Source organism: Lithobates pipiens, unplaced genomic scaffold, assembly GCF_037356315.1.
Source record: "Lithobates pipiens isolate NorthernLeopardFrog02 unplaced genomic scaffold, aLitPip1_a1.2 Scaffold_18, whole genome shotgun sequence".
Taxonomy (NCBI): Eukaryota; Metazoa; Chordata; class Amphibia; order Anura; family Ranidae; genus Lithobates; species Lithobates pipiens.
The window spans coordinates 261122673-261150078 of NW_027507758.1; the positions used below are offsets into that span (position 1 = coordinate 261122673).

A 27406-nucleotide genomic window follows, 5' to 3' on the forward strand; every position below is an offset into this window, starting at 1 on the left:
ACATTTCTGCCACAGGGTGGCCACACTGCTTCTCTATAGGCAACAGTAAGTGTTGTCACCCTAAAGTAGGAAGTATGGTCTGTTACTGGTAAGATCACCAGATAAAAATAAATGGGAAAATAAAGAAAACATGTACATCCACATCTAAGGACTAGTAAGCTGCAATATGTTAGTTTTTGTTCTCAGGTTTAGAGTGTACTTACAAATAATACATGCTGATTGCGCTCAAAAGGAAGACTTTCACGACAACTGAAATTTATAGCTCGTGGCTGTAACTATGCTGGCTTGGTGGCCCAAGTTGTCATTTATTTTAGCTGAGATCACATTTATATAAGAGTACTTACATTTGTTTCTTAATGTGTTGTATGTGAGTACATTTTATGTTAAATACTCCTTGACTTTTAAGACACTTGTGTGGCTTAAAACATACACGTGTTCTTTTCTTTTAAATTAATCTGTCTTTTATGAAAAATGTATTTTTGTTATTGTCTTTGTGTAAGTGTATTGAATTTGTGTCCTTTCGTTACTTTATGTCCCACAGAAACTTTTACCCAGAACAAGAGGGATGCGCACTGGACTCAGTGATGCTCTTGAGGTGCTCAGATTGTACTATAAGTACCAATTTGTTCATCTTAATCACCGTCACATTTCCACTTTTCAGTTGACTTCATCATTTTTGTCCACCATGTAGATGGAAATCTTAAGTTTATTTCCGTTCTTTTGTTTGATTTATTTATGTCTTTTATTTTCCTCATCCATTTTCCATGTAGAACTCAAATGAGGTAGAGAACATAGAGGACGAAAATCAATCAGATTCTGACACTAAAAACACTTTGGTTACTGAAGACCTCAAACCTGAGATAAATGGAGATATTGAACACCCTAATGATACGAGTGAGCAGACTGAAGGTGTAAAAGTACTGGATAAAAATGAGACAAAATCAGTGTCATCTTATGATAGTAGTAGTGAAAGTGAAAATGAAGTAGAATACAAAACTGAACACAGGTTACCTGAGCATGTTCTAAAGGAAGAACCGGAAGACAGTGCAGAAGAAGTAAAGGAAGACGAGCCATTAGAGGAGTCTCAGGGTTTTGTAAGTGAAGACCACACTGTGAGCATTACTGTTACTCAGATCCAGGAAAAGACAGAGGTTGTATCCCAGGAAATCACAGTTGCTACCTATGAAAGTGAAGAGAAGGTTGTAGAGGATGACCATGAAGTTCTTGAAGAGGAAAAGAACAAAATTAATGGGGATGTGTCCCACATTGATGTTGACGCTTCTGCTCAAATAATCTGTTGCTCTGAGGTAAATTGGTTATGCTCATCAGGTTTTACAAAACATACTCTTCTGCTGTTAATAGAGGATGTTTCCATTTCTTTGAATCAGTCGCTTAGTATATTACAAAATATCAAGCAGTTTCCACAAAAAGGAAAAACCGTTTACGTAAACTTTTTTTTTTTTTCTTTCTCTGCTGTTGCAGTACTTCATAATATCTTTACATCTTTACTGGGCTATGATTTTCCATACTTTAAAAAAATATATTTTCGTGTTAGATCTCATTTTTCACTTTTCTACACGTCTTCACTGTGTATTACTATGCATGTGTAAGTCATTCTAGTCTAATTGTATGTTCTTAATATCTTCTGATATGTCTCATACAAATTCTCTTGTGAATTTTTCACTCTGTAAAGTACTCTACCACCTATGCATTGACATTTTAAAATTGCACCGCTAGTACTAAAACCTAACAATAGCTTAGAAAACACTATCCCAGTAGCCATCGTTCTTTTAAAAGTCATAGTCTGGGGATTGCTGAAGAATTGAGCTCTATAACTAGTTTAAATTTGTCTAGAGTCTCTCAAAATGTGCATGTAACCATATGGTTCCCTGAAAGGTACTTGGCATTAAAGGAAAATTGTAAACTTCTAATTGTCTAAAAATTAGCACTTTATACATTTTAGTTTTGACAGCAAAGGTTTTCTGGTACCTTAGAGTAACTTCAAGTTGAGCTCTGGGTTGTAGTTCTGGCACCCCCTAGCCCAGTGATGACAAACCTTGGCACCCCAGATGTTTTGGAACTACTTTTCGCATGATGCTCAACTACACTGAAGAGCATCATGGAAAATTCGTTCCAAAACCTTTTGGGGTGCCAAGGTTCCACATCACTGCCCTAGCCCTTCCTGAAATAGCGCCTGTGCATGGACCTAAAGAACAAGTGGAAGTTTGCATATTAAAGGTTCCAATATTTTAGAGGATAATCTCAAAACTAAAAGTAATGTATATGCAGCCACTTTCTTTAGCCTGCTCTTAGAGAATTAGATTAGCTAATTTTTTTTATAAGCTCACTCAAGTCTGTGATCTGTCCATAACTCTTGGGCTACATATACTAACACTACTAAAATCTTGCTTATGCCACAAAATAGTCTAAAATTGATTGCATGTGTACAAATTGTGATTATACATTTAATTTAGATTTGACAGATCTAGTGAAACCTACAACCCCCAATTCCAAGAATGTTAGTAAAAAATAGAAAACATATCAAATGTTTAAACTTGGAAAATGTACCATTTTAAGAAAAAAATAAGGTTGATACAGCAGGACAATAACCCTAACTCTAAACATCGAAGTAAATCCACCACAGACTGGCTTTAGATAAAGAAAATGTGCTTTTTTGGATGGCCCAGTCAGAGTCCAAAATTTGATCTCATAGAGATGCCACAGAATGACATCAGTAGAGCTGGCCACGTCAGACGACCTACAAATGTGTCTGAGCTGAAGATGTGTTGTAAAGAGAAATCCCTCCTGAAGGTTGTGCAGGTATGATCCAGAGCTCCTGAAAGTGCTTGCTTCAAGGCACGTTGCTGCCAATGGAGATTTGACCCGCCATTAAGTCCAAGGGCTCACTTTTTCCTCCAGTACTGTGAATGTTTTGATGGGTATGTTCAAAAAGACATTAGAATTGTTTGTGTGTTATCCGCTTAAGCAGATTATTTTTGTCTATTGTGACTTAGATTAGGATCAGATCACATTTTATGGCAAATTACTGCAGAAAACCAGTTAATACCAAGGGATGCGCATACATTTTCTGTCCCCTGTATATCTAGGTTTTAGAACAGCATATGCTCCCATCCAGATTACATCTTTATCAGGAAACGCCTTGCATTTTTCAGCAGGACATTGTTAAAATGAATACTGTATTGATAACAGCATGGTTTTGTAGAAGAGTGCTTAACTGGCCTGCCTGCAGTACAGATCTTTTACCAACTGAAAATATTAGGCGCATCTTGAAGCGGGAAATACGACAAAGAAAACCCAGGACTGTTGAGCAGTTAGAATCCTAGATCAGGCAAGATTGGAACAACATTCCTTTCCCAAAATGCCAGCAACTGGTCTCCATTCCCAGATATTTACGGAATGTTGTCAAAAGGAGAAGGACTGCTACACAGTGGTAAACATGGCCCTGTCCCACCTTTTTTGAGGCTTATTGCTGCCAGCAGTTTCAAAATTACCTTATTTCTTTCTTAAAATGGTACATTTTTCTCAGTATAAACATTTGATATGTTTTTTTGTTTTTTTCTATTGTGAATAAAAAAATATGGATTTGTGAGATTTGCATCATTGCATTCTGCTTTTATGTATGTTTTTTACAGCTTCACAACTTTTTTTGGAATTGGAGTTATATAATACCTTTTACCCCAAAAGAAACTGGGTAAAGGAGAAATTGGACTCTAATGTGTCATACAGAGAAAAAACTATAATAATTTTACAGTATAAGTAAAAAAAAAAAAGAGGCCATGTCAAGCCCATAAAATATGACCAGTATGGCACATTATAATAAAACTCTGACATAGTCATTTTCGGTATATGCAACTTTCCTTTAGTGGCGTCTAGGGTCGACATGTTTCATTCTTAGTTTGCTTCTTTGGGATTTACACCTACTGCATATATGTCAGAAAGTCTGTTCTACCAAATAAATTGAACCCATAAATAACAGAAATGACACCTATCATACAACTCAAGAAGACAGTGCAAAATGTATTTATATATATAAATATTGAAATACTCCAAAGTTGGAAAACATGGGTGGAAGGAGGGAAACTAATGGACGACACTCATGGGCAGTCGCATATGTTGAAACTTGTATGTCGGATTTTTAGTATAATGTAGATGGCCATGAAATATAAATAGGAAATGGACTCTGTCCTTTTATTTTTATGTATACATTAATGTTGTGGTTTTATAAATTTACTGTATGTTTCCTCTGTGGCACATTAGAGTCCCATTTCTCCTCCATCAGCCTCGTTTCACTTTGATGGAGGAATGGTGCCAGCGGAGTTTATATAATGGTCTATTGTATGTACTCACCCTCTAGTTTTGTTTGTTTTGACAAATATATTCTGAGGCACTGACTTATAAATAAACTATGGCCATTCTTAAGTTCTTGGTAGTAAATGAGCTTTAAAACAAGCGACCCAGGACCTCTGGCTGATTTTAATGTGAGCTTATTCTTAACCAATTGAGTACTAACCTGTAAACCCCTTGATTAACAGGTCATATTACAGTTTTTAATGCTGTGATAGTGTGACTGACCAATACTATGTTGTTCATGCTCATTATTACACTGCTGTCAACTTAGACAAGGATTGTGGCTGGTCCAAGTGCTCCATATACTTGTGTAAGTAGAACAGTTTTCCATGTAAAAGGAGCCAAGTTCCTGGTTCTGTTTTTTTCCTGCACATTTAGGAAGTACCTTTTGATCAGGTATTCTACATTGACCGTTCAGAGCATGCCTAGTGAACTAATTGCTTCTGATGGACAATGCATCTCTTCTACATTAGAAGAAAACAATAGAAAATGTTTAACCTTGTGGATTTCTCAGCATTTTAAAATCAAGAGACAGCCCAAAAAAACATTGACTGAGCCCAAGTTCACATGGACAGCAGGATTGAAATCGTCCGATTTCAGCTGAACGCGCATGATTTCATTCCTGCATGTCAGTCCCGGCTTCAGGGGCATTTTTAAAGACATCTGTGTGGGTTGCTGAACAAATGTCTATACAAATCGCACCCCAAAGTTGCCAAAAGTAGTACAAAGACTACTTTTGGGAATCTGTGTGGTGCCGCAAAGTTGGTGTTGCACTGATTCGGACGGTGCCATTGTCTGCAATAGCTGCCGATTTGGCATATGATTTGACATGTCAAATCGCTACAATGTGAGGCTAGGCTTAAACATGAACCACACAATCGCATTCCCCAAATACATACACAGACAGAGTTACAAACCTATAAACAGAAAGATGCTATTACAATACATATTTTAAATGACAGCTCTTTTACTGATGTTGAATAACATGCTGATTTTTCTCTAGCCTCCAGTAGTGAAAACAGAGATGGTCACCATTTCTGATGCCACACAAAGAACTGAAATCTCCACAAAAGAAGTCCCAATTGTACAAACAGAGACAAAAACAATTACATTTGAATCTGCTCAGGTAGATATTATTTGGTACCTTTTTTTTCTTTCTCTTCTTAAATCCAAGATGATCCTGTCAGAAAAAAAAACCTGCTCTAAAATCTTTAGACAGAATAGGGTTGATTATGTTGCATAACAGTGGCAATTCAAGATGTCAATCAGGTGTCTTTCATTTAGTATATTAATATCTTTCTATATTTGCAAAATTGGGATTTTTTTTTCTTCTCACTTTTAGTCAGTTTCTTGTGCTAACTTCTTTTGAAGATCTATTCTTGTGATTAAAATTGGTACTACAAAATATTTCACTACAGGCAGAGTCTGGTAGTTACTTACAAACTGAGGAAGACAACAGGAAGTTAGATGACATCTACCCCTCGGAAGGGAAATTGACTCCTGTAAGGCTTATTATGGGGAAAAGGGTGTCTCCATTGAAGCTTTATCACCAAGGCTTGCTTCCACAACAACCCAAATTTTCAAAATCCAATTGTCATTGGGACAGAAAGTTAGGTGAATTCTTCTGAACAGGGGCACAAACAGCAAAACAAATGTTACAGGGTTGATAACCCTTCCCTATGCTATCCAAAAAGCTTCAAAACTGTTTTTTTTAGCTGGAACTACACTTAAAAAGTGTAAAAGTGTTCCAACTTACAAACAGATTGAACTTGAGAATAAACCTACAGTCCCTATCTTGTTTGTAACCCGGGGACCCCCTGTATATATCAATAGCCATAACTAACCATAATACTCTAACCTTACTAAATAAATAGGTGAATTTGGATAACCACCTTTTGGTTACTTGTTCCCATTTGTAATGTAAAGGGATTCAATTGTGTTTTTATATATATATGTGTGTGTGTGTGTGTATGTATGTATATATATATATATATATATATATATATATATATATATATATATATATATATATATATATATTATAAAGTTTGCATATTAAACTCCATTATTTCTACTGTTATTTACTACTGTGCTGTGAATAGTGTCTGTAATTTGATGTTCTAGGCACATTTGTTTACATTACACCCTAGATGAGTCAGAGGAGGGACACATGCCTCTTCTAGTCTGCCAGCTGGATTTTTAGCTTGAAGGAAGTAATTAATTTACATAGTATTGCTGTGCTTTCTGATTAGAAGGACTTGCATTTTCTGAAATCTATAATGAGAATATTGGTACACTCCATGGTGGGGCTTCAGAGGTACTGCAGTTATTTGTACATCAAACCCCTTTCTGTAGCTAGACAAAAGTTTTTAGGCACAATTGGAATTGATGGTTATGGTGAAAATAGATGGCAATTTAATCATTTTAAATCGGTTGTATTCTGAAGTATTCATAAGTTGAAGTGGAGCTAAAACCTGCTTCAATTCCTCTCCAGTAATGCAACATCAGCATGCTCCCTCGACACCTCCAACCTCTTTGCCCAGTCACCTTCTATGCTGCCATGCTCAGTCATTTTGATTGGCTAGCCAGGGATAATGGGAGTTATTTCATTACAGCACCCAACATATGCAGAGAATGTACATTAATGCCCCATACACTCGGAATTTCCGCTCAAGCTGGGCTTGCATACACACGGTCACACAAACGTTCTCTGAACTTTCGACCATCAAGAACGCAGTGATGTACAACACTACGATGAGCCGAGAAAATTAAGTTCAATGCTTCCGAGCATGCGACAAATTGTTTCCAAGCATGCGTAAGACTTTTGCATGTCGGAATTGCTACAGACGATCGGAATTTTGCTCTCACTCTTTTGCTGGCAGAAATTCCGCCAGCAAAAGTCTGATGGAGCATACACACGGTTGTAATTTACGACCAAAAGCTCTCATCGAACTTTTGCTGGTAGAATTTCCAATCTTTTCTACGGGGCATAAGAAGAAATATAGCTGGCATGCAGAACATGAATGTTCATTGCAGAAGGGGCATGCAAACTCTATTCTGCAAAGGAAAACATGCTTGCTAGCAATTTTTTATTCTGAAGCTATAGTTTACTTTAAAGTACCCCGTAGCACATCTTTTTATATGCTGATTGTTTTGACATTCAGTTTTTTACAGAAAGCAATCTTTGCTTACATGATTTGCTTAGTTTGAAATTAATTTGTGTAGAAATTATTTTTAAAAATGCACAGGTCCATTTAAGTCTGTAAAACAGGGTAGCACCTTTAGGTTAGTTGGCACTGGCCCGAAAGGCATTTACTGGATTTTGCATTATACTATGAATTGCCTGGTCCTTGTATCTTGCCCAAAATTGTAAGTGTAGTTTTCTACATTTGGCCCCTTTGGGCTATTTTTCTCATAGCCTCAAACCTGTGTGGTGGTCCAGTAGTACCAGGACCAAGATTGCATAGGTTTTGAGTGCTAAAGCATGCTAATGTCATTCGCTGTAGCTTTATTATAATATTTTTTTTAAATATTTGTTCTGACATTTATAAAGCCAGTGTCTCATCCTGTATTCTGTCACCTTAATTATATTGTATATAATGCAGTGATAAGCCAGTCTACTAACTTCAAAATTAATTCTGTTTAAACTATGGTGCTAGAACAGGTAGAAATGCTTACTCATATGCACAAACAGGTGTAATGTTTGTTTAAATACACTTAACGTGTACCAGTGACCAGCTTGTGTGTTACCTATTCTTTAAAGTTGTTGTAAAACCTTACATATACCCAGTGAAGCTACATATATGCATGTGTGTTCAGTAAAATTTTCTGTATTTTTGTTTTTAATGTGTTTTATTTGTCTCATGAGTTGTTTCTCATTAGTTTAACATGGGAAAACTCTGTGGGGTGGGGGGGGGGAGGAAAATTTAGCATTGGTTAAAAAAAAAAAAAAAAAACTGTGACACAAGAACTGCACTGCCATTGCTGCCTCTATTGCCAAAAGCTCATGTTGCCTGGGGGTTTTCCGATCCTATGTGTTTTGGATCTCTGACCTGGAACAAGTATTCACGTCAGGTGTTTTGTCACCACTCTGACTCAACTTGCTACATACTTGTTTTGTGACAGGGACTCAAAATACTGTCAAAGACAGAAGATCAATATTAAAGAAAATTAGCATTCTCTAGAAGACACCAGCAGTGATCACCTACATTTTTTATCAACAGTGCATTTTAAAGGTCTGCATAGGTTTTTAATGTTAAGATTTACAGTTATCTCTTATTTCCTCCCTGTACAAAGGCGATTGGCAGTGTTGACGGTGAACCTGGCATTTTACTAAGTGCCCAAACGATAACTTCGGATTCAGTCTTAACGACTACAACGACACACATCACAAAGGTAAAGTGCAGTGGTTGCTCAAGTGGACAGTGTTAGCAGTATAGTAGCGCTGTCATCAAGCACGTCTGTACCTTTTGAGGCCCAATATATATAGTATCTCACAAAACCCCTCTCATTTTTGTAAATATTTTATTATAGCTTTTCATGTGACAACACTGAAGAAATTACACTTTGCTACAATTTAACCACTTGCCGACCTGCTCCTGTACATATATGTTGGCACTTTGAAGATGGATATCTCTGTATCGGCAGTAGCTGCTGCCACAACCGAGATATCCATCTTTTCAGGAGCCGGTTGTATTTACGATAACGGTGGTCTCTGCGGCGGATTCACCGCAAGATCACAGTTATCAGCGGCGGGAGAGGGGCTCTCCCGCACCCTCCATCGCTTACCGGACCCATCTGCATCGGTGGAGGCGATCGGGTCTTCTCTGTGCCTGGGTATGGAGGCAAGTGAGGCTAAGATTGCCCCCACCCGTCTCCATACCATAATAGTCAAAACGTCACTTCCGCCCATAGCTCTTAAAGGCACTTTTTTCAAAGTAATTTTTTCAAATGACAAATTATTTTATTCAATTTTTTTTTATTGCATTTTACTCCAAATATGAGATCTGAGGACTTTTTCACCCTAGATCTCATATTTAAGAGGATCTGCCATGCTTTTCTTTATTACAAGGGATGTTTACATTCCTTGTAATAGGAATAAAAGTGACCCAATTTTCTTTTTTTAAACAGTGAAACAATTAATAAAATTATGTTAAATAAGGGATTTTTTTTCTTTTCTTTTAAAGCGCCCCGTCCTGTCGAGCTTGCGTGCAGAAGTGAATGCATACGCGAGTAGCGCCCAAAAATAAAAACGGTGGTCAAACCACACATCTGAGGTATCGCCGCAATCTTTAGAGCGAGAGCAATAATTCTAGCCTCAGACCTCCTCTGTAACTCAAAATATGCAACCTGTAGAATATTTTTAAACGTCGCCTATGGAGATTTTTAAGGGTAAAAGTTTGACGCAGTTTTTAAGAGTGTCATGTTGGGTATCAATTCACTTGGCGTAACATTATCTTTCACAATATAAAAAAAATTGGGCTAACATTACTGTTTACATTTTTTTTATTCGAAAAAGTGAATTTTTCCCCAAAAAAGTTGCACAAATACGGTGTAAAAAAAAAGTATTGCAATGACCGCCATTTTATTCTCTAGGGTGTTTGAAAAAAACAAACAATTATAATGTTTGGGGGTTCTAAATAATTTTCTAGCAAAAAAACTGTTTTAAACTTGTAAACACCAACATCTCAAAACGAGGCTTGTCTTTAAGTGTTTAAAGTAGTGAGTGTACAGCTTGTATAACAGTGTAAATTTTCTGTCCCCTCAAAATAACTCAACACACAGCCATTAATGTCTTAACCCTTTTGGGCATGGAGTTCATCAGAGTTTCACAGGTTGCCACTGGAGTCCACTTCTTCATGACAACATCACAGAGCTGGTGGATGTTGGAGACCTTGTGCTCCCCAACCTTCACTTTGAGGATGCCCCGCAGATGCTCAATAGGATTTAGGTCCGGAGACATGCTTGGCCAGTCCATCACCTTTACCCTCATCTTTCACAAGGCAGTGGTCGTCTTGAAGGTGTGTTTGGGGTCGTTATGTTGAAATACTGCACTGTGGCCCAGTCTCTGAAGAGAGGGGTTCATGCTCTGCTTCAGTATGTCACAGTACATGTTGGCATTCATGGTTCCCTCAATGAACTGTAGCTCCCTAGTGTCAGCAGCATTAATGCAGCCCCAGACCATGACACTCTCACCGCCATGCTTGACTGAAGGCACACTTGTCTTTGTATTCCTGGTTCCCGCCAAACATGGTTGACACCATCTGAACCAAATAAGTTTATCTTGGTCTCATCAGACCACAGGGCATGATTCCTGTAATCCATGTCCTTAGTCTGCTTGTCTTCAGCAAACTGTTTTCAGACTTTCTTGTGCATCATCTTTAGAAGAGGCTTCCTTCTGGGAAGACAGCCATGCAGACCAATTCGATGAAATGTGCGGCATATGGTCTGAGCACTGACAGCCTAACCCCCCCCCCCCCCCACCCCTTCAACCATTGTAGCAATGCTGGCAACACTCCTAAGTCTATTTTCCAAAGACAGCCTCTGGATATAATGCTGAGCGCGTCCACTCGAGTTCTTTGACCATGGCGAGGCCTGTTTTTAGTGGAACCCTGTCCCTTTAAACTGCTGTATGGTCTTAGCCACCATACTGCAGCTCAGTTTCAGGATCTTGGCAATCTTCTTATAGCCTAGGCCAGGGGTTGGCAACCTCGGCACTCCAGCTGTGGTTATACTACAAACCCCATCGTGCTTCTGCCTCTAGGAGTCTTGCCTGTGATTGTCCTGGTCTTGCAGTGTTTCATGGGATTTGTAGTTTCAAAACAGCTGGAGGACTGAGGTTGCCTACCGTAGCCTAGGCCATCTTCAGAATTCTTTGCCATGAGGTGCCATGTTGACCAGAGTGAGAGTGATAACACCAAATTTAACACACCTGCTCCCCATTCACACCTGAGACCTTTTAACACTGATGAGTCACATGACACCGGGCGGGAGGGGGGGATGGTTAATTGGGCCCAATGTTGGCATTTTCGCATAGGGGTGTACTCTTTTGTTGCCTGCGGTTTAGACATTAATGGCTGTGTGTTGAGTTATTTTGAGGGGAAGGCAAATTTACACTGTTGTACAAGCTGTAGAAAAATGTAATTTCTTCAGTGTCCCATGCAAAGATATAATACAATATTTACAAAAATGTGAGTTGGCATACTCATTTTTGTGAGATACTGTAGATGAATACTACAAAGTTGCAGCATTGGGGGAACTATTTATAAACTGCAGATAAAAGTACAAAATTGCAGCATTTCTCCCATATCTACAATATGTCAAACCAGATGGACATGCAGCCATCAGATTACTATTAAAAATAGCCGCAAGATTGGTTTCACACCTTTGGTTGGTACGTTTTCTATCAATGTGCATGAATGTGCAGTATGATTTGTGTTGACATTTAATATAGAGTTCATAATACACATTGTTGTGCAGTGATGTGTTTTGATGCGTTTCCCTTGATTTCAATGAAAAACGCAAAAAAAGAAAAAAAACATCAGATATGGATGTTTTAGCTGCACTACATAACTTGGCATGTATTGGGGGATTTGCTTTATATATTTAGATTTTGGGCACGTTTTATGATTCACTTGGGGATCAGATTAGTTTGGTTTATAATGTACACATGCAAGGGATTGCATTTTATTGCTTTACTTGACTTCTGTTTTCCTTTATTTGATGGTCACCGGGACTGCTTATTTCTTTTACTATTATGTTTTAGTTTTTCCACAAGCCCTAGCTTTCGAAATTGACTTGGTGGATCTCAACTTCATGTGATCATTTGCTCAGACTATCTCCAGTTAATGTTTCTTCAGACAAGAGGTGATGGGTTCAGTTGGTTTTGCATAACTGTACAAAGCTGATAGTACACAGTCAGACTAGAAGATCAGTAGAGCCATTGTGTGCAAGTCGTATATGCATAGCTCTTACAAAAATTGAGCTTTGCATCACACATGTCATTTAGTTATAAATGTAATATTTTCATGATTTGTGATACAGAGGTGTAGCTAGTAATTATTTTCTTTTTCTAGACCGGGAAAGGCGGAATATCTGAAACAAGAATTGAAAAGCGTATAGTCATTAGTGGGGATGCTGACATTGACCATGATGAGGTAAGTTGTTTCTGTATATGCGGAATTTGCACTCATCCACAAAAGTATTTATCGTTTAAGTATTTGTCAGATGATTTAGCATTTATTAATGCTAAATCATCTGACAGTCTCTTATTGTATCGATTTTCAGTGTTTACAGGAAACCTCTAAATATTAAGTTCAGTCCATGTGTTTCACCTAGGAAGTATATGGCTCTGCTGCAAATGCAATATAAAAGTGGTAGACCATAACCTTCACACACTAAAAGATGACTTTACTGCGTGAAGGTTATTAGACTTTGGGCTTTGGACATTAAAAAGCCCAGTGTTTAAAGTGGAACTACACTGTTATATGAGCACCACAAAAAGCACAATTTAAATCATTTTTAATATTCAAATCAAACTCTCCCATCCATGTCACCATGCTTTATTTTGCTGATAAATCACTTATAGCATTTCTGTCTGTTGCCATTTAGAGTAAGGGCAGAGGATTCATGTAGCATTTACTTCCTGGAATCCATCCGTCCTTGGCTTAGGCATACAAGCAGGAGGGTGTGCTTGGCTGAGAAAACCTCTCCTCCCCTCCCAAAGAATTGTGGTATATATGATATAATTTGCATAGGCATAGAAACCAGGAAGTAACTGAAGAAATGTAAAAATAAATGGTTTTAAAACAAGAAAATATGATATCCTTTGCTATCCATTCATTCTAGCAGCCAGTGTTACTTTTGGCAAATTTCAATTTAGTTTTAGTCTTAGGACTAAAATGGCATTTTAGTTTTAGTCCCATTTTAGTCTTCTGCAATTGTTTTAGATTTAGTTGACTAAATGTCCAGGACATTTTAGTCGACTAAAATAAATTTAGTCAACTAAAACGAATTTTAGTCATCTAAAATCTAATGGGTGTAGTTAAAATGTAATGCATTATTTATGCATTTCTCTACAATTTCCAAACTCATTATTCACTGCTGGAGTGAAAAATCTAATATGTTATTATTTATGGTATTAAGGTATGAACATGCAATGCAGACCAGTGTTAATTTTTACATCAAATTTCGTTTTAGTCTTTTGACTAAAATGGCATTTTAGTTTTAGTCCCATTTTAGTATTTTGACTAAAATGGCATTTTGTCGTAATTTTAGTGATCTCAATCGTTTTAATTTTAGTCATATTTTAGTCGACTAAAATGTTTTAGTCGGTTTCAGTCGACGAAATTAACACTACTAGCAGCATAAGGATTACAAATAGTCAATGTTGATTGAGATAGTGAAGTTACACTTTATTGTTCAAAGCCTGGCCAGATGACCTTTCAGTCATATGACCAGCCTCTTCCTAAACATAAAGTATCCTCTGCAGCCCTATGCAGAGAATTTCATGGCACGCTAAAGGCTCACACTACACTACACTCTGTGTTTTTATAAATAAATTATAAATTGCAGAGCACAGTGAGAAGTAAACACTGGGGTTGATTTACTAAAATTGGAGAGTGCAAAATCTGGTGCAGCGCCGCATGGTAGAAAATCGGCGTCTGTCTTCAGCTTGTTCAATTAACCTTTGACAAAAAAAACTGGAAGCTTATTAGTTTCTATGCAGATTTTGCACTCCCCATCTTTTTAGTAAACCAACCTCACTGTGTTGACTGTTGTAGAGTGGATTGTGGTATCCACTTTCCTTTATTACTGTGCCCCTTTGTGTGTCATCTGTAATAATGTCGATATTTGGTGTTCTGGCACTTGATATTTACATGTTTGTTGTAGATTAACAACTGACCATGTCAATATCTGTGAGTGGAGGGGGCAAACCTATCACCTGCCTGTCCTCCATGCATAGATCCTGTTTCATTCAAAGAAGCTGTAGTAATGGCTTCTATGAAAGGAACAGCTGGATGGAAACTGTCCCTGTCCCTTGTGCTGTCCCTTGTGCTGATTTTTAATTATTTTGTTTTAGATAAACGTAGACTTTGATATCCTAGCAGGTTGCTTTTAATGGATGTCAGAGCAAGTGTAGTAAGTATTCTGTCTGATCTGTTTTTGTAATCCCATCTTCCAGTTTGTTTCTAATGTGTTTCTAAATTCCCTATTTCGGTTTTTTTTCCCTAGCGGGGTAACTAGAACCTTCAGGGCCCCGGTGCAAGAAACCATTAAGGGCCCCCCCTTCCGAGTTTTGGGCTTGCAGTTTTGGGAGGGCATTCATATAGATCCTCACAGATCCCTGCCTCCCATGTGCTTCCTGGGGCACGCATTCAGCATGCTCTGTGACTGCTGTCTGAAGGATCATTGTAAAGGGCCAATCACAGTGTGTAAGAAAAGGGGAGCCGTACAAGAATGTCAATACATTGTTTACACTGTTAATCGGGGCACTAATCATCAGTGCCATGGTTATCAGTGCAGTCTCTCAATGCCGCCTACCAGTGCTCATCAATGCTGCCCTTCAGTGCCACCTATCAGTGCTCATCAATGTCGCCTATCAGTGCCTCCTCAGCAGGACTCTGAGCTGAGATTGTCTCTCTCATACAGCCCAGAGCCTGTACTGACCGTTCCCCCTCCCTCCTCCCTCACACAGGTGGGAAGACGAGAGCACTGATCTGCTCCTTCTCTTTCCGCCCCTTTGCGAGGGAGGGGAACTGTCAGTGCAGGCTCTGGGCTGTATGAGGGAGACGCTCTCAGCTCAGAGCCCTGCGGCCAGCAATCCCGCCAGGGCCCCCCGATGTTGGATTGCCAGGGCCCAGTTGCAGTTGGCGACCCTGATAGTTCTGCCACTGCCTCCTTGTACGAGATCATTTAAATCTGACTGAGTCATTCTTATCGGTGGCTTCTTGCATGTACATGGATAGCTTGCCTTTTAATCCTACCCAATCAACAGGCTATCTGTCCAGTGAAAGCACTTCATACTTTCGTATATCCGATAGGAATTCTACAGTAGAATCCTATACTAATTCGTTTACATTTATGTTTGCCTTCTTTTCTTGTGGACAAAGAAATTTGTAGAAAAAAATGACATGTTCAAAAGACTCATTATGCCTCATAGATTATACGTTGGGGTGTTTTCTTTCCCAAATGGGGTAATTTTTGGGGTGTTTCCATTTTCCTGGTGTTCCAGAACCTTCAAAAGTGCAAGAGGTAGTCAGGAAATTAGATGTGTAATTTATGTTTCAAGAACGCCTGCAGGTGCTCCCTGCGTGTTGGACCTCTCTGTGGCCACGCTGTTTAAAAGTCTCACACGTGGTATCCCCATGCTCAGAAGGAGTAGCAGAATGTGTTTTGGGTTGTCGTTTGTGGTATGCATATGCTGTGTGTGAGAAATAACCTGCTAATATGACAATTTTGTGGGGAAAAAAAAAGAAAGAAAAATAATCTTTATATTGCCAAGAATTGTGGGAAAGAATTACAACTTCAAAAAACTCACCATGCCTCTTACTAAATACATTGGAATGTCTGCTTTTCAAAAAAAAGGGGTCATTTGGGGGGTATTTGTACTTTCCTGGCTTGTTGGGGTCTCAAGAAATTAGATAGGCCGTCAGTACTATAGGTGTGATCAAGTTTCAGAGATTGGCACGGTAGCTTGTGTACTCTATAACTTTCACAAAAACCAAATAATATACACAGATTTGGGTTATTTTTACCAAAGATATGTAGCAGTATAAATGAATTCCCTTTTTTACCGAATTTCCAGTCTTTTTTATTTTATAGCGCAAAAAAAAAAAAAAAAACAGCAGTAATTAAATACCACCAAAAGAAAGCTCTATTTGTGTGAAAAATAGGACAACAATTTCATATGGTTACATTGTTGCATGACTGAGTAAATCGGTGAGACCCACGAAAGCTAAAAATTGGTCTGGTTAGGAAAGGGGTTTAAGTGTCCAGTGGGTAAGTGTTTAAATTTTGGTAGCAATGGGTGAGATTTACTAAAACCAGCGCACACAGAATCTGATGCAGCTGTGCATAGTAAGCAATCGGCTTCTATTTTCAGCTTGTTCAATTAAGCTTTGATAATAAAACCTAGAAGCTGATTAGTTGCTATGCACAGCTGTACTTGATTCTGTGTGCACCAGCTTTAGCAAATCTCCATCAATATATTGAAGGACTATTGACGGAAAGACGGTCATACTTACAAAAAGTTTAAGTGATTGTAACTGCTAACTCTTTTTTAACAAGCATGTTTATTCGTACCTGCTCTATACAATGGTAATGCATGGAGCAGACCAGATCCTCCTCTTCTTGGATCCCCCATCGGCACTCCTTGCTGCTCTCCTTCTCAGTGTGCCACCATAGGAAGAGGCTTCCTATGGTGGCACACCTACAGGTTCGATCCCAAGCTACGCCGCCTGTGTCAATGGTTAGGCTCAGCCCCACCCCTCTCTCTCTCTCTCCCCCCTCATAGGCGGTGATTGACAGCAGTGGGAGCCTGTGGCACGAGAGAGACAGCAGGTCTACTGCTCTCAGGTACAGATCTGTATCAAGCTTGGGCTCAGGTAAGTATTTGGTGGTTCCTGGTGGGGATTGAAGGGGGGGGGGGGGGGGGCAAAACATGAAAGCTAATGCAGAGAATGCATTAGGGTAAAAAATCTTTAGCCTTCATAACCACTTTAAGTTTTATAATCCAGTTTACATTTTTTTGTTTATACTTACTTTGGATGTGACCCTGCAGATCAGATGATTGTCCTGAACAATGTTTATATGATTATATGTATATCTGATACTGTAATATTTTTCCACAAAAGTCCTTTACATCTTAGAGGGATAGCTGTCTGTTACAAACATTTTTTTTGCATTGGATTTTGTTTTCAAAGATTGGTGCATGATGAGTTTGTATCTCACTTTGTTGTCCTAGGCATTAGCACAAGCAATAAAGGAAGCCAAAGAGCAACACCCTGATATGTCGATTACTCGTGTGGTGGTCCACAAGGAGACTGAGGTTACTGAAGAAGAAGATGAAGACCAACAGTAAGGTAAGCAAGCAATGTGAAATCTTACAACAGTACTGATTTTGGGAGAACATCCTGTGGGCTTGACAGCTGATGCAGCACTTTACTACTACTATACACACTGGGGCTGATTTACTAAAGTCAAATTTACTGTGCACTTTTGAAAGTGCAGTTGCTCCAGAACTTAGTAAATGAGGGAGAACTCTGCTGGCTTCCATCATCCAATCATGTGCAAGCAAAAATGCTGTTTTTTAATTTCCTTGCATGTGATTAGTTGTTTGTAAAGCTTTGCCTCATTTGCTAAGCTCTTGAGCAACTGCACTTGTGCAGTCTAATAAGATAAACATTCCCCAGTAAACTATTGTATTAAAGTTGGGTTTTGATAGATAGAACTAGGGAGGGAGAAGGCGGAGCCTAGCCGAGAGGTAATGCTGGCTTAGAGCTCCATTCTCAGCAGGACAATGGAGCCATATAACGGCGGAGGTAACTTGACCCTCCGCATATATATCATACCAAACGGTAGATAAATATCCCTACCTTACATTGGTGACATTTGGCGGGGTCAGAGGAGACTCATGAGGCAGAAAATTAACAAAGCGCCGCCTCACACACACAGCAGTATGGCACTGAAACCCTCCTCTGAGGGGAGACACAGTGAGGAGAACAAACAGACAGCCCCTTCTGCTGCTTTACATAAAGATGTTCTCTCATTAAAAGCACATAGTCTCTCTAACCAAATACCTGAGAAAAATATGTCAGTTCTGGAGAATTTAGAACTTTCCACACAAAAAGACGTATCCCCTCCTGTAACGCTGAAACAAATAGAAAATCTGCTTCAAAAATCACTAAAAACCACTGCAGATATCATCACCACAAGCCTTACCAAAGAAATTAGAATACTTGGTCAGCGTACATCAGCACTGGAAATTAGAGCAGACGATCTGGAAAATTATACATCTAACATTGCCTCAGAAATTGATTTTCTTAAAGAGGAAAATGACATATTACAATCCAAATTGGAGGATTTCGAAAATCGTGCAAGACGCTCCAATATATGTATTAGAGGAATACCTGAATCTGTGACTGATTTAAACGGTGCTATTACTGCACTTTTTCAAGAATTACAACCAGCTATCCCACTAGAGCGTCTTGAAATGGACCGGGTTCATAGAGCCCTAGCAACAAAGAAAACAGATGGTCCTCCCAGTGACATTATCGCAAAACTGCATTTCTACCACACTAAGGAACTACTGCTAAATACAGCTAGAAATAAAGATCCCCTAATTTTCCAGGGTCATAAATATCAATTATTCACAGACCTCTCACAGATTACAGTCAACAAAAGAAGAACCCTGAAACCACTACTGCAAATATTACAGCGAAATGACATAATCTACCAAAGGGGCTTTCCTTTCTCAGTGCGTTTTACTTTCCAAAGTCGCAAATATGTGTGCCGAACAGCTAAGGGCCTGCAAACTACTTTACAGAAACTAGGGATGATAAACACATCAAGAGATGCTGCGGACACTCGCCAAAAATCATCCTCATATGCTGATACTCCCTCCTCTGCTTCCAGAAGAGAAGAAGACTACAATCCACAGAAAAGAAGTCACATACAATCTCCACCTCCAGATCTGGCTGACACTATGGACTGATAAACACTTGTACTGATTCTACTATCTTGCCTTTTCAACAGAATGGCTACTGCCGAGTTTTTTCTCTGACTTCCAATCAATATTTTTATCATAATCTTATTTAAGAAATGTTCCTAATAATTTAGGCACCTTATTATAACTTTTTTTTCTCTCTCTTCTCTTCTTTGTTTCTGAGGTTGCCTTAATCTTACATTTTTATTTTTTGCTTGAAAAAGGAAATTATATGATTGGCTCTTGGTGTCCTGCAGGGAAGTTCCTTGCACCCTCTCTTGCTACCCTCAGCAGCTCGGTGCACACCGGGCAGTTGACAGTGGCTCATGTACCCTTGGAGGGAGAGATTTTCTCCTCCCAACGGACACATTAAGAACATAGATATGTTAAGATATATTTCAATATTGTATATTGTATTTTATTTTTCAGTCATTATCTCCTTTCCCTCCACCCCTATACTCTGGAGACAAATAATTTCTTATATGACACACGTTCTAACATAAACACCAACACATATTTACTTTTCCCAACTCCATGGCCCCATTAAACATCATATCATTAAATACTCAGGGATTAAACGTTCCACACAAACACACTAAAGCCTTCCGCACATTTTCTACCAAGAAAGCACATATAGTTTGCCTCCAAGAGACTCATTTTGCGTCACAATCCACTCCCAAATTTTTCAGTAAATACTACCCCCAAGTATACACAGCTTCGGCCTCCTCTAAAAAACGAGGCGTGCTTATAGCTTTCCATTGCAATACACCATTTTCACTAATGAAGGAAATCAAGGATCCAGAAGGTCGTTACTTGATTCTTAAAGGACACCTACTTGATACCGCTATCACCATTACATCATACTACGCTCCTAACAAAAATCCTATTTCTTTTCTTTCTCATTTATTTCAAACTATAGAACACCACAAAATAGGTACTACAATTCTACGTGGAGATTCTAATCAGACCATATTCCCATTTTTGGATAAATCACCAATCCCACAGTCACATACAGCAGACAAACAACTCTTATCAAAACTAATTACAAAACATAACCTAGTAGATACTTGGAGAGAATTGAATCCAACCAAGAGACAATACACACATTATTCGTTCCCTCATCGCTCATTCTCTAGGATAGACCATATATTTATGTCCATAGGGCTAATTCCAGAAATAATATCTACAAAAATTATTCCCATCCCATGGTCCGATCATAGTGCAGGCTACATTACTGTTGCCTCTATAATTCCCCAAAAAAAAGATCCAACATGGATATTAAGAGATTTCCTACTCAAAAATCCAGCTCATAAAAATATTAAAATTGCGCTCAAAGATTATATAAAATATAACTCCACACCTGACGTCTCTCCGACTACATTATGGGAAGCACACAAACCTGTTCTCCGTGGCATATGTCTACAGCAAGCAAACATATTCAACAGAGAGCGGAAAATCCTTTGTCAGACTTTAGAAACAAATTTCAATAAATGTCACACAGCATTCCAAAATAACCCTTCTTCTTTATCTAAAATAAATCTTGACAAAGCTAAATTGGAATTTGATCTATTCCTTACTGAAGCAGCGGATAAAACCATCAAGAGATCACAACACAATTTCTAAATCAATGCGAATAAACCTCACACACTATTAGCCAGGGCATTAAAATCCTGCCAGAACCCAACGAAACCGATACGTCTGAAAATCTCTAGGGGGGTATACACAAATAATCCTTTAAAAATATTACAAAAATTCAAAACACAATTAAAAAATTTATACTCTTCTAATAATGAGTTGGACCCTTCTAGAGCAAATGATTTTTTTCTCTCATATATCTCTACCGACACTATCTAAAACACAAATGGAAATGATGGAGGAACCAGTGTCAATTATAGAGGTATCTGAAGTTATCAAAAATCTGAAACTAAATAAAAGGCCAGGTCCTGATGGTTTTTCTGCGCTGTATTACAAAACGTTTGTAGACACCCTATCTCCAGTCTTGACAAACACTTTTAATTCCCTTTTGGAAGGTCATTCTTTTAGAAGAGAAACCCTAACTGCAATTATCTGTATGCTCCCTAAACCTCACACAGACGATTCAATATGGTCTAATTATCGCCCTATTTCGTTATTAAATTTGGACATAAAAATTTTAGCCAAAATAATAGCTAACAGATTAAATACTATTATAGGCAATCTAATACATCGTGATCAAGTGGGCTTCATTCCATTACGTCAAGCAGGAGATATTAGACGTGCAACACTCCTGTCACATGCCGCTAAAAAAAGACGTATTCCCACTTGTTTTCTTTCTTTAGATATTATGAAAGCTTTTGACACAGTATCTTGGTCATATATGAACTATACCCTTTCCAAATGGGGATTCGGCCCTCATTTTTTACGATGGATCTCTAGTTTGTATCAAGATCCCAAAGCTTATATCAGATATGCAGGGTACAAATCGGACAAGTTTAATATACTGAGGGGGACTCGTCAAGGATGTCCACTTTCGCCATTATTTGCTTTACTCATTGAACCTTTAGCACAAAGAATTAGGATGGAACCCACTATAACAGGTATTGAAATGGGTGGTTTTCATCATAAGCTCTGTTTATTCGCAGATGATATTCTCCTTTTTCTATCTTCTCCACATGTTTCGGCCCCAAATCTTATGGTTGTACTACAAGAATTCTCATTTATTTCGGGCCTTAAGGTCAATATTCAAAAATCTTCAGCATTAAACATTTCACTTGTCGAAAAAGATAAACAATCTTTACAAAATTCACTACCCTTTAAGTGGGTAGATCATAGCCTCCCATATCTGGGTGTGCAGTTTACTCCTAACCCCTCCGATTTATTTGCAGCTAATTACCCAGCTCTATTAAAAAATATCACAAGGTCGTTATCTAATTGGTCATCAATGCCGATATCATGGTTTGGAAAAAAATCATTATCATAAAAATGTCTGTTCTTCCGAAATTTTTATATTTTTTCAGAACTCTCCCGATTCATATTCCTGCATATTTTCTTAGGCTGATTCAACAAAAAGTAACCAAATTTACTTGGGGGAAAATAAAACCTAGACTTCACAAAAAAACACTTGTTCTCCCCAAAGCTTTGGGTGGTTTGGGATTCCCAGACTTTAACATATATTATAAGGCAGCTCAATTATCTCAATTAACAAAATATCACTCTTCTACAGAGATTCCTTTATGGGTCCTCATTGAAGCTGTAGACTGTGATCCTCTTCCTATAAACAATATATTATGGTTACAACCTGCGGATCGTAAGTCTATAAATAACCCCATTTCTAAGCACTCTCTATCTATATGGGATAGGTATAGAAATTCACATGGTCTGCAATCTCCACAAAATCCGCTATTATCTTTCCACAAGAATCCGACTTTTTACCCAGCCTGGAAATATCCCAAAACCTTTAAAGCTTGGTCTAAGGCTGGTATCACTTGTCTATATAATTTAACTTCAACTACATCAATAAAATCTTTTACAGATCTATGTGAATTATATAAGCTTCCACAATCAGAAATATTCAGATATCTCCAAATCAAAGATTTTTATACTCCTCTTCTCAATTTAAATGTAAACTTACATAATATTTCTCAATTTGAAAGATTTTGTCTCAAGGAACCACATGCTAAAGGTCGTATTACATCATTGTATACACAATTGATATCTAATTCTAATACTGTTATACCTAAATATGTGGCCAAGTGGGAAAAAGATTTGGATTGTACGATCGATTCTAGGTCTTGGTCCAACATATGGTCTTTCACAAAATCTTCCTCTATAAATATATTGGCGTCTGAATCATCATATAAAGTTCTCACACGCTGGTATTTGGTTCCTGCGAGAATCGCCAAATTCTCAACAGACAACACTGGCCTCTGCTTTCGTGGCTGTCCAGAAAAAGGTACCTATATACATACCTGGTGGCATTGCTCAATTGTACAATCATTTTGGAAAAAGATCTTTCTGATAATTACAAAATTTTTTGATCGTCCAATTTTTCCAGACCCAATTATAGCTCTCCTTAATTTAAAACCAGCCTTTCTGAATCAGAAACAATTCAAATTATTTCTTACACTCCTGATAGCCGCAAAGCAGACAATAGCCAATGCGTGGAAAACAGATGTGGTGAATATTGCAGAAACCAAACGTAGAATGAATCAATCTTTCATCCATGCTAAAATGGACGCTATAGATAAAAACCAGATGACAAAGTTTGATATCATATGGAAACCCTGGATTAAATATTATACGTCAGATAATATTGACAACCGCGTTTTATTGTTATGGTGATTACGATTTTTTTATAGAATTACAACTAGATGATATATAAAACCTCCTCCGGAGAATTATTCCCTCCCCTTCCCCTCCTATATACCTTTTATGTTCTTCCCTTACTATATAATACTTACTATAAACATACTTTAGAAGTTATGGTCAAAACTTTAAAATCATATATTTTCTTTTAGACATATTTATATTTTCTTGGGATTAAAATGTTTAAAACTCAGCTATAAGAATGTTTTCAAATTCTAAAATATATAAAGGCCATTTATTGTCATTCCCACGAGAATATCTTGAAATTCTTCTGTGCTTTGTATCATTCGTACTTCAGTATGTCTACTTTTTATTTCTGGTATCACATAATTTGTCTTATATTCTGTACATTTAATTTATTTTAACATAAAATAAATTTTGAACGAGATAATTAGAATTAGTGGGAAATTTAACACAATAAAGCAAATATCTCATCATTCCTTTACAAGAAAATGTCATGCTATTACATTTTACAATAAGATTAATGTAGCAGTAGTGCTATCGCATCACGGAAAAGGTTGACAGAGCTACACATTCTAACAAAGATATGTTATATGTAGTCCGTGCCAGATTTAGAACACTAATATTCACCTGGAATAGATCAGTTTTGGGGTGGAACAACACCAACCAGCAGTTATTTTGGATGGATCTTCTGAGGTACTTCAATATGTTTGTCTAATTTGTGGCACTTGGTCTTTTAAAAGAGCTCTGCACTGTAACATAAATGATTCCCTCCAGTAGGTGGCAACAAAGCACATCATTTCAGCAACATGTACCCTGGCTCTTTGCGTGGTAAAATGCACCTATATTGAGCATGTTACATACAGAAGGCTCACACTTTTTATTCATTCACTGATGTTTAAGTAATCACATTTTTCCAATAGAATATAAGAAACAGATTTTGTGCAAATAGTAAACATCTCCTTATCAGCTGTAGAATGATTCTGATCAATACATACCAGTGTAGCTTTACTATAAACTTTACTACAATAAATGTAAGTTAAACTATTGATGGGTCATTAATATATTTCATTTTTTAGTAGTGTAAAAATATAGATCTCATTGATGATTGGTGTGGCTAAATTTACATCTGTTACTTCATGCTATGTGCCATAAAGCTTATTTTATGCTGCGGGTTGCTTGAATGTAGACATGCAGATGCAGTGGTATGAACATATAAGTGTATGGAAAAAATAAATAGGGCAAACTGAATAAGTGTGAAAGAATTCAAGGAAGTAAATGCGTGGGGATTGTCACAAATTTAAGTTTAAAAACCTCAAGATCATTCAGATTAATAGTAGGCTAATGAATAAAATAGTATGGAAATGAATTTATGATTTTACACTCTTACCACAGATACAATTTAAAGTATATGTAAATCCTAGATGAATGGCATTTGTTTAAAAATATAATGTTATAAATAATTGCAAGTTAAAAAAAATAAAATAAATAAAAGTTCAGCTTTAAAGACAATGGGTAGACACACCACATTTTCATTTGATTCAGATTTCTATTTATGCACTTTAATATTTTTTTATCAATTACCTAACATCCTTTATTATTTTTAATTTGGCTTCAGAGGCTGGTTTAGTGTTATAACAGGCTTTCGTAAAAACAGAACTGTACTCACTACCTGTTTACGCCTCCAGCTATGACAAATCAAAGCTGTCCTTCTCTGCTCCTTCTGCAGGTGCTGCCATTTTCAGGTCTCATGTCACTCACCTACACCCAATTTGATGTCTGCTATGTCCTCTGAATCCTTAAGCAGATTTAAACTTTTTTTTTTAAGGAAATGTAAAAAGTCTTCCCACATTCTACAGTGCAATCTGTATGACAGTGAGAGACACCCACATAGCCTTGTGTCATGCAGTGGAGACATGGGTATGTACTTTATGTAAATACATAGGGAAGACAAAATCTGCATTTGGAGAGCTCCTGGGGTACCCAGTAGCGAAACCTCAAGCTAATAGAGGTATATACAGGCGCCTATTGGTTCCTGCCTTCCCATCAGCAGCTTACATTTGTGAGTGTGGTTTTGTGTCTGATTTGCTTTGCTCAGTTTCTGACAGCAAAACATTATGACAGTTATTGTAGTTAGTCCTTTGTGCTACTTATTTTCAGCCTTTTCTTTAACCACTTAAGGACCGCCGCATGGCAATGTACGTCGGTGCAATGGCACCGACAGGCACAAGCACGTACATGTACGTGCTCGTCTTCCAGTGGGAGGGGGGTCTGATCGGACCCCCTCCCGCTGGATGCGGCGGTCCATTTCGCTGCAGGAGCGATCCGGGATGAGGGGATGGCCGTTGGTTTCTGGCCATCCCCTCTTGATCACTCCTGGTGAATGAGAAGCTTCCCCCGCTGTGTATAGTAAACACAGGCAGGGAGGAAGTGATGTCATTCTCCTCGGGGCGGTCTTTTTGACCGGACTATGAGGAGAACAGTGAAAGTAAGTGTGCACCAACACTACACTGACATATAGGCACACAAACCCCACCGATCCCCCCCCCCCCCCCCCCCCCAGTCACAGTGTCACTGATTGCAGTGATCGTTTATTTTCTGATCACTGCATTCAGTGTCAGTTGTGACAGTAAAAACTGTCAGGGCAGTTAGTGTTAGGTCCAGGGTAGCCCCCCCCCCCCCCATAAAGGTTTAACCCCCTGATTGCCCCTAGTTAACCCTTTCACCCCCTTTTGCCAGTGTCACTAAGTGATTGTTTTTCTGATCGCTGCATTATTGTCACTGGTGCCGCTAAGTAGCTAGTTATTTTTTTAGGTTCACCGCCAGGTTTTTATAGCGCTAGGTACCCCCATATACTACCCAATAATGGTTTTAACCCCCTGATTGCCCCTAGTTAACCCTTTCACCAGCGATCACCGTATAAGTGTCACTGGTGACGCTGGTTAGCCAGTTAGTTATTTAGGTTCCCTGTCAGGTTTTTATATAGCGCCAGGGACCCCCATATACTACCTAATAAAGATTTGAACCCCCTGATTGCCCCTAGTTAACCCTTTCACCAACGATCACCGTATAAGTGTTATGGGTGACTCTGGTTAGTTTGCTTTTTATAGCATCAGGGCACCCACCATTTATTACCCAATAAAGGTTTAACCCCCTGATCACCCGGCGGGTGATATCAATTAGGTTTTAGGGTCAGGGTCTGTGTCGCCCCAGGCAGCGCTAGGTTAGTGCCAGTAGCGCTAACACCCACGCGCAAAGCATACACCTCCTGTAGTGGTATAGTATCTGAACAGATCGATATCTGATCTGATCAGATCTATACTAGCGTCCCCAGCAGTTTAGGTTTCCAAAAAAACGCATTGTTAGCGGGATCAGCCCAGATACCTGCTAGCACCTGCGTTTTGCCCCTCCGCCCAGCCCACGCAAGTGCAGTATCGATCGATCACTGTCACTTACAAAACACTAAACACATAACTGCAGCGTTCGCAGAGTCAGGCCTGATCCCTGCGATCGCTAACAGTTTTTTTTTGGTAGCGTTTTATATTGAAATCCTGAAGGCAGTGATTGGTTTTCGGGGTGCCGTACGCAGCTAGACTCCCAAAAAGTCCCACATATGTGGTATCCCCGTACTCAGGAGAAGCAGCAGAATATATTTTGGGGTGTAATTCCACATACCGTATATACTCGAGTATAAGCCGAGATTTTCAGCCTCTTTTTTGAGGCTGAAAGTGCCCCCCTCGGCTTATACTCGAGTCATCGCTGTCTGACTGCTCGATCAGCGTATCGAGCAGACAGACAGCGGCCATTCTAACATTCAAACGCCGCGCCTCCGCCTCCGCCTTCGCCTGTGATAGGCGGAACACTGAATTTCCCAGCAGCCTGTGTTCCGCCTATCACGGACATCGTCTCATCCTCGTACTACGGACGAGGATGAGACGATGTCCGTGATAGGCGGAACACAGGCTGCTGGGAAATTGAGTGTTCCGCCTATCACGGACATCAGATAGGCGGAACACTCAATTTCCCAGC

The 27406-nt window shown here is 38.6% G+C and overlaps 1 protein-coding gene across 14 annotated transcripts in view; it reads left to right on the forward strand.

Annotated features, from left to right (window-relative positions):
• EPB41L2 (erythrocyte membrane protein band 4.1 like 2) overlaps nucleotides 1-27406 on the forward strand; it is a 351078-nt gene that overhangs the window by 314818 nt on the left and 8854 nt on the right. For 8 of the 14 annotated variants that reach the window (XM_077486869.1, XM_077486873.1, XM_077486877.1 and 5 more), the window contains 6 exons: nucleotides 542-595; nucleotides 771-1307; nucleotides 5372-5494; nucleotides 8665-8763; nucleotides 12444-12524; nucleotides 17333-17450. In XM_077486869.1, the coding sequence (XP_077342995.1) occupies nucleotides 542-595; nucleotides 771-1307; nucleotides 5372-5494; nucleotides 8665-8763; nucleotides 12444-12524; nucleotides 17333-17449 (1011 nt within the window). In that variant the 3' untranslated portion in view covers nucleotide 17450. The remainder of the gene's footprint in view (nucleotides 1-541; nucleotides 596-770; nucleotides 1308-5371; nucleotides 5495-8664; nucleotides 8764-12443; nucleotides 12525-17332; nucleotides 17451-27406) is intronic. The other 6 variants (XM_077486875.1, XM_077486879.1, XM_077486874.1 and 3 more) reach the window with 4 other exon arrangements.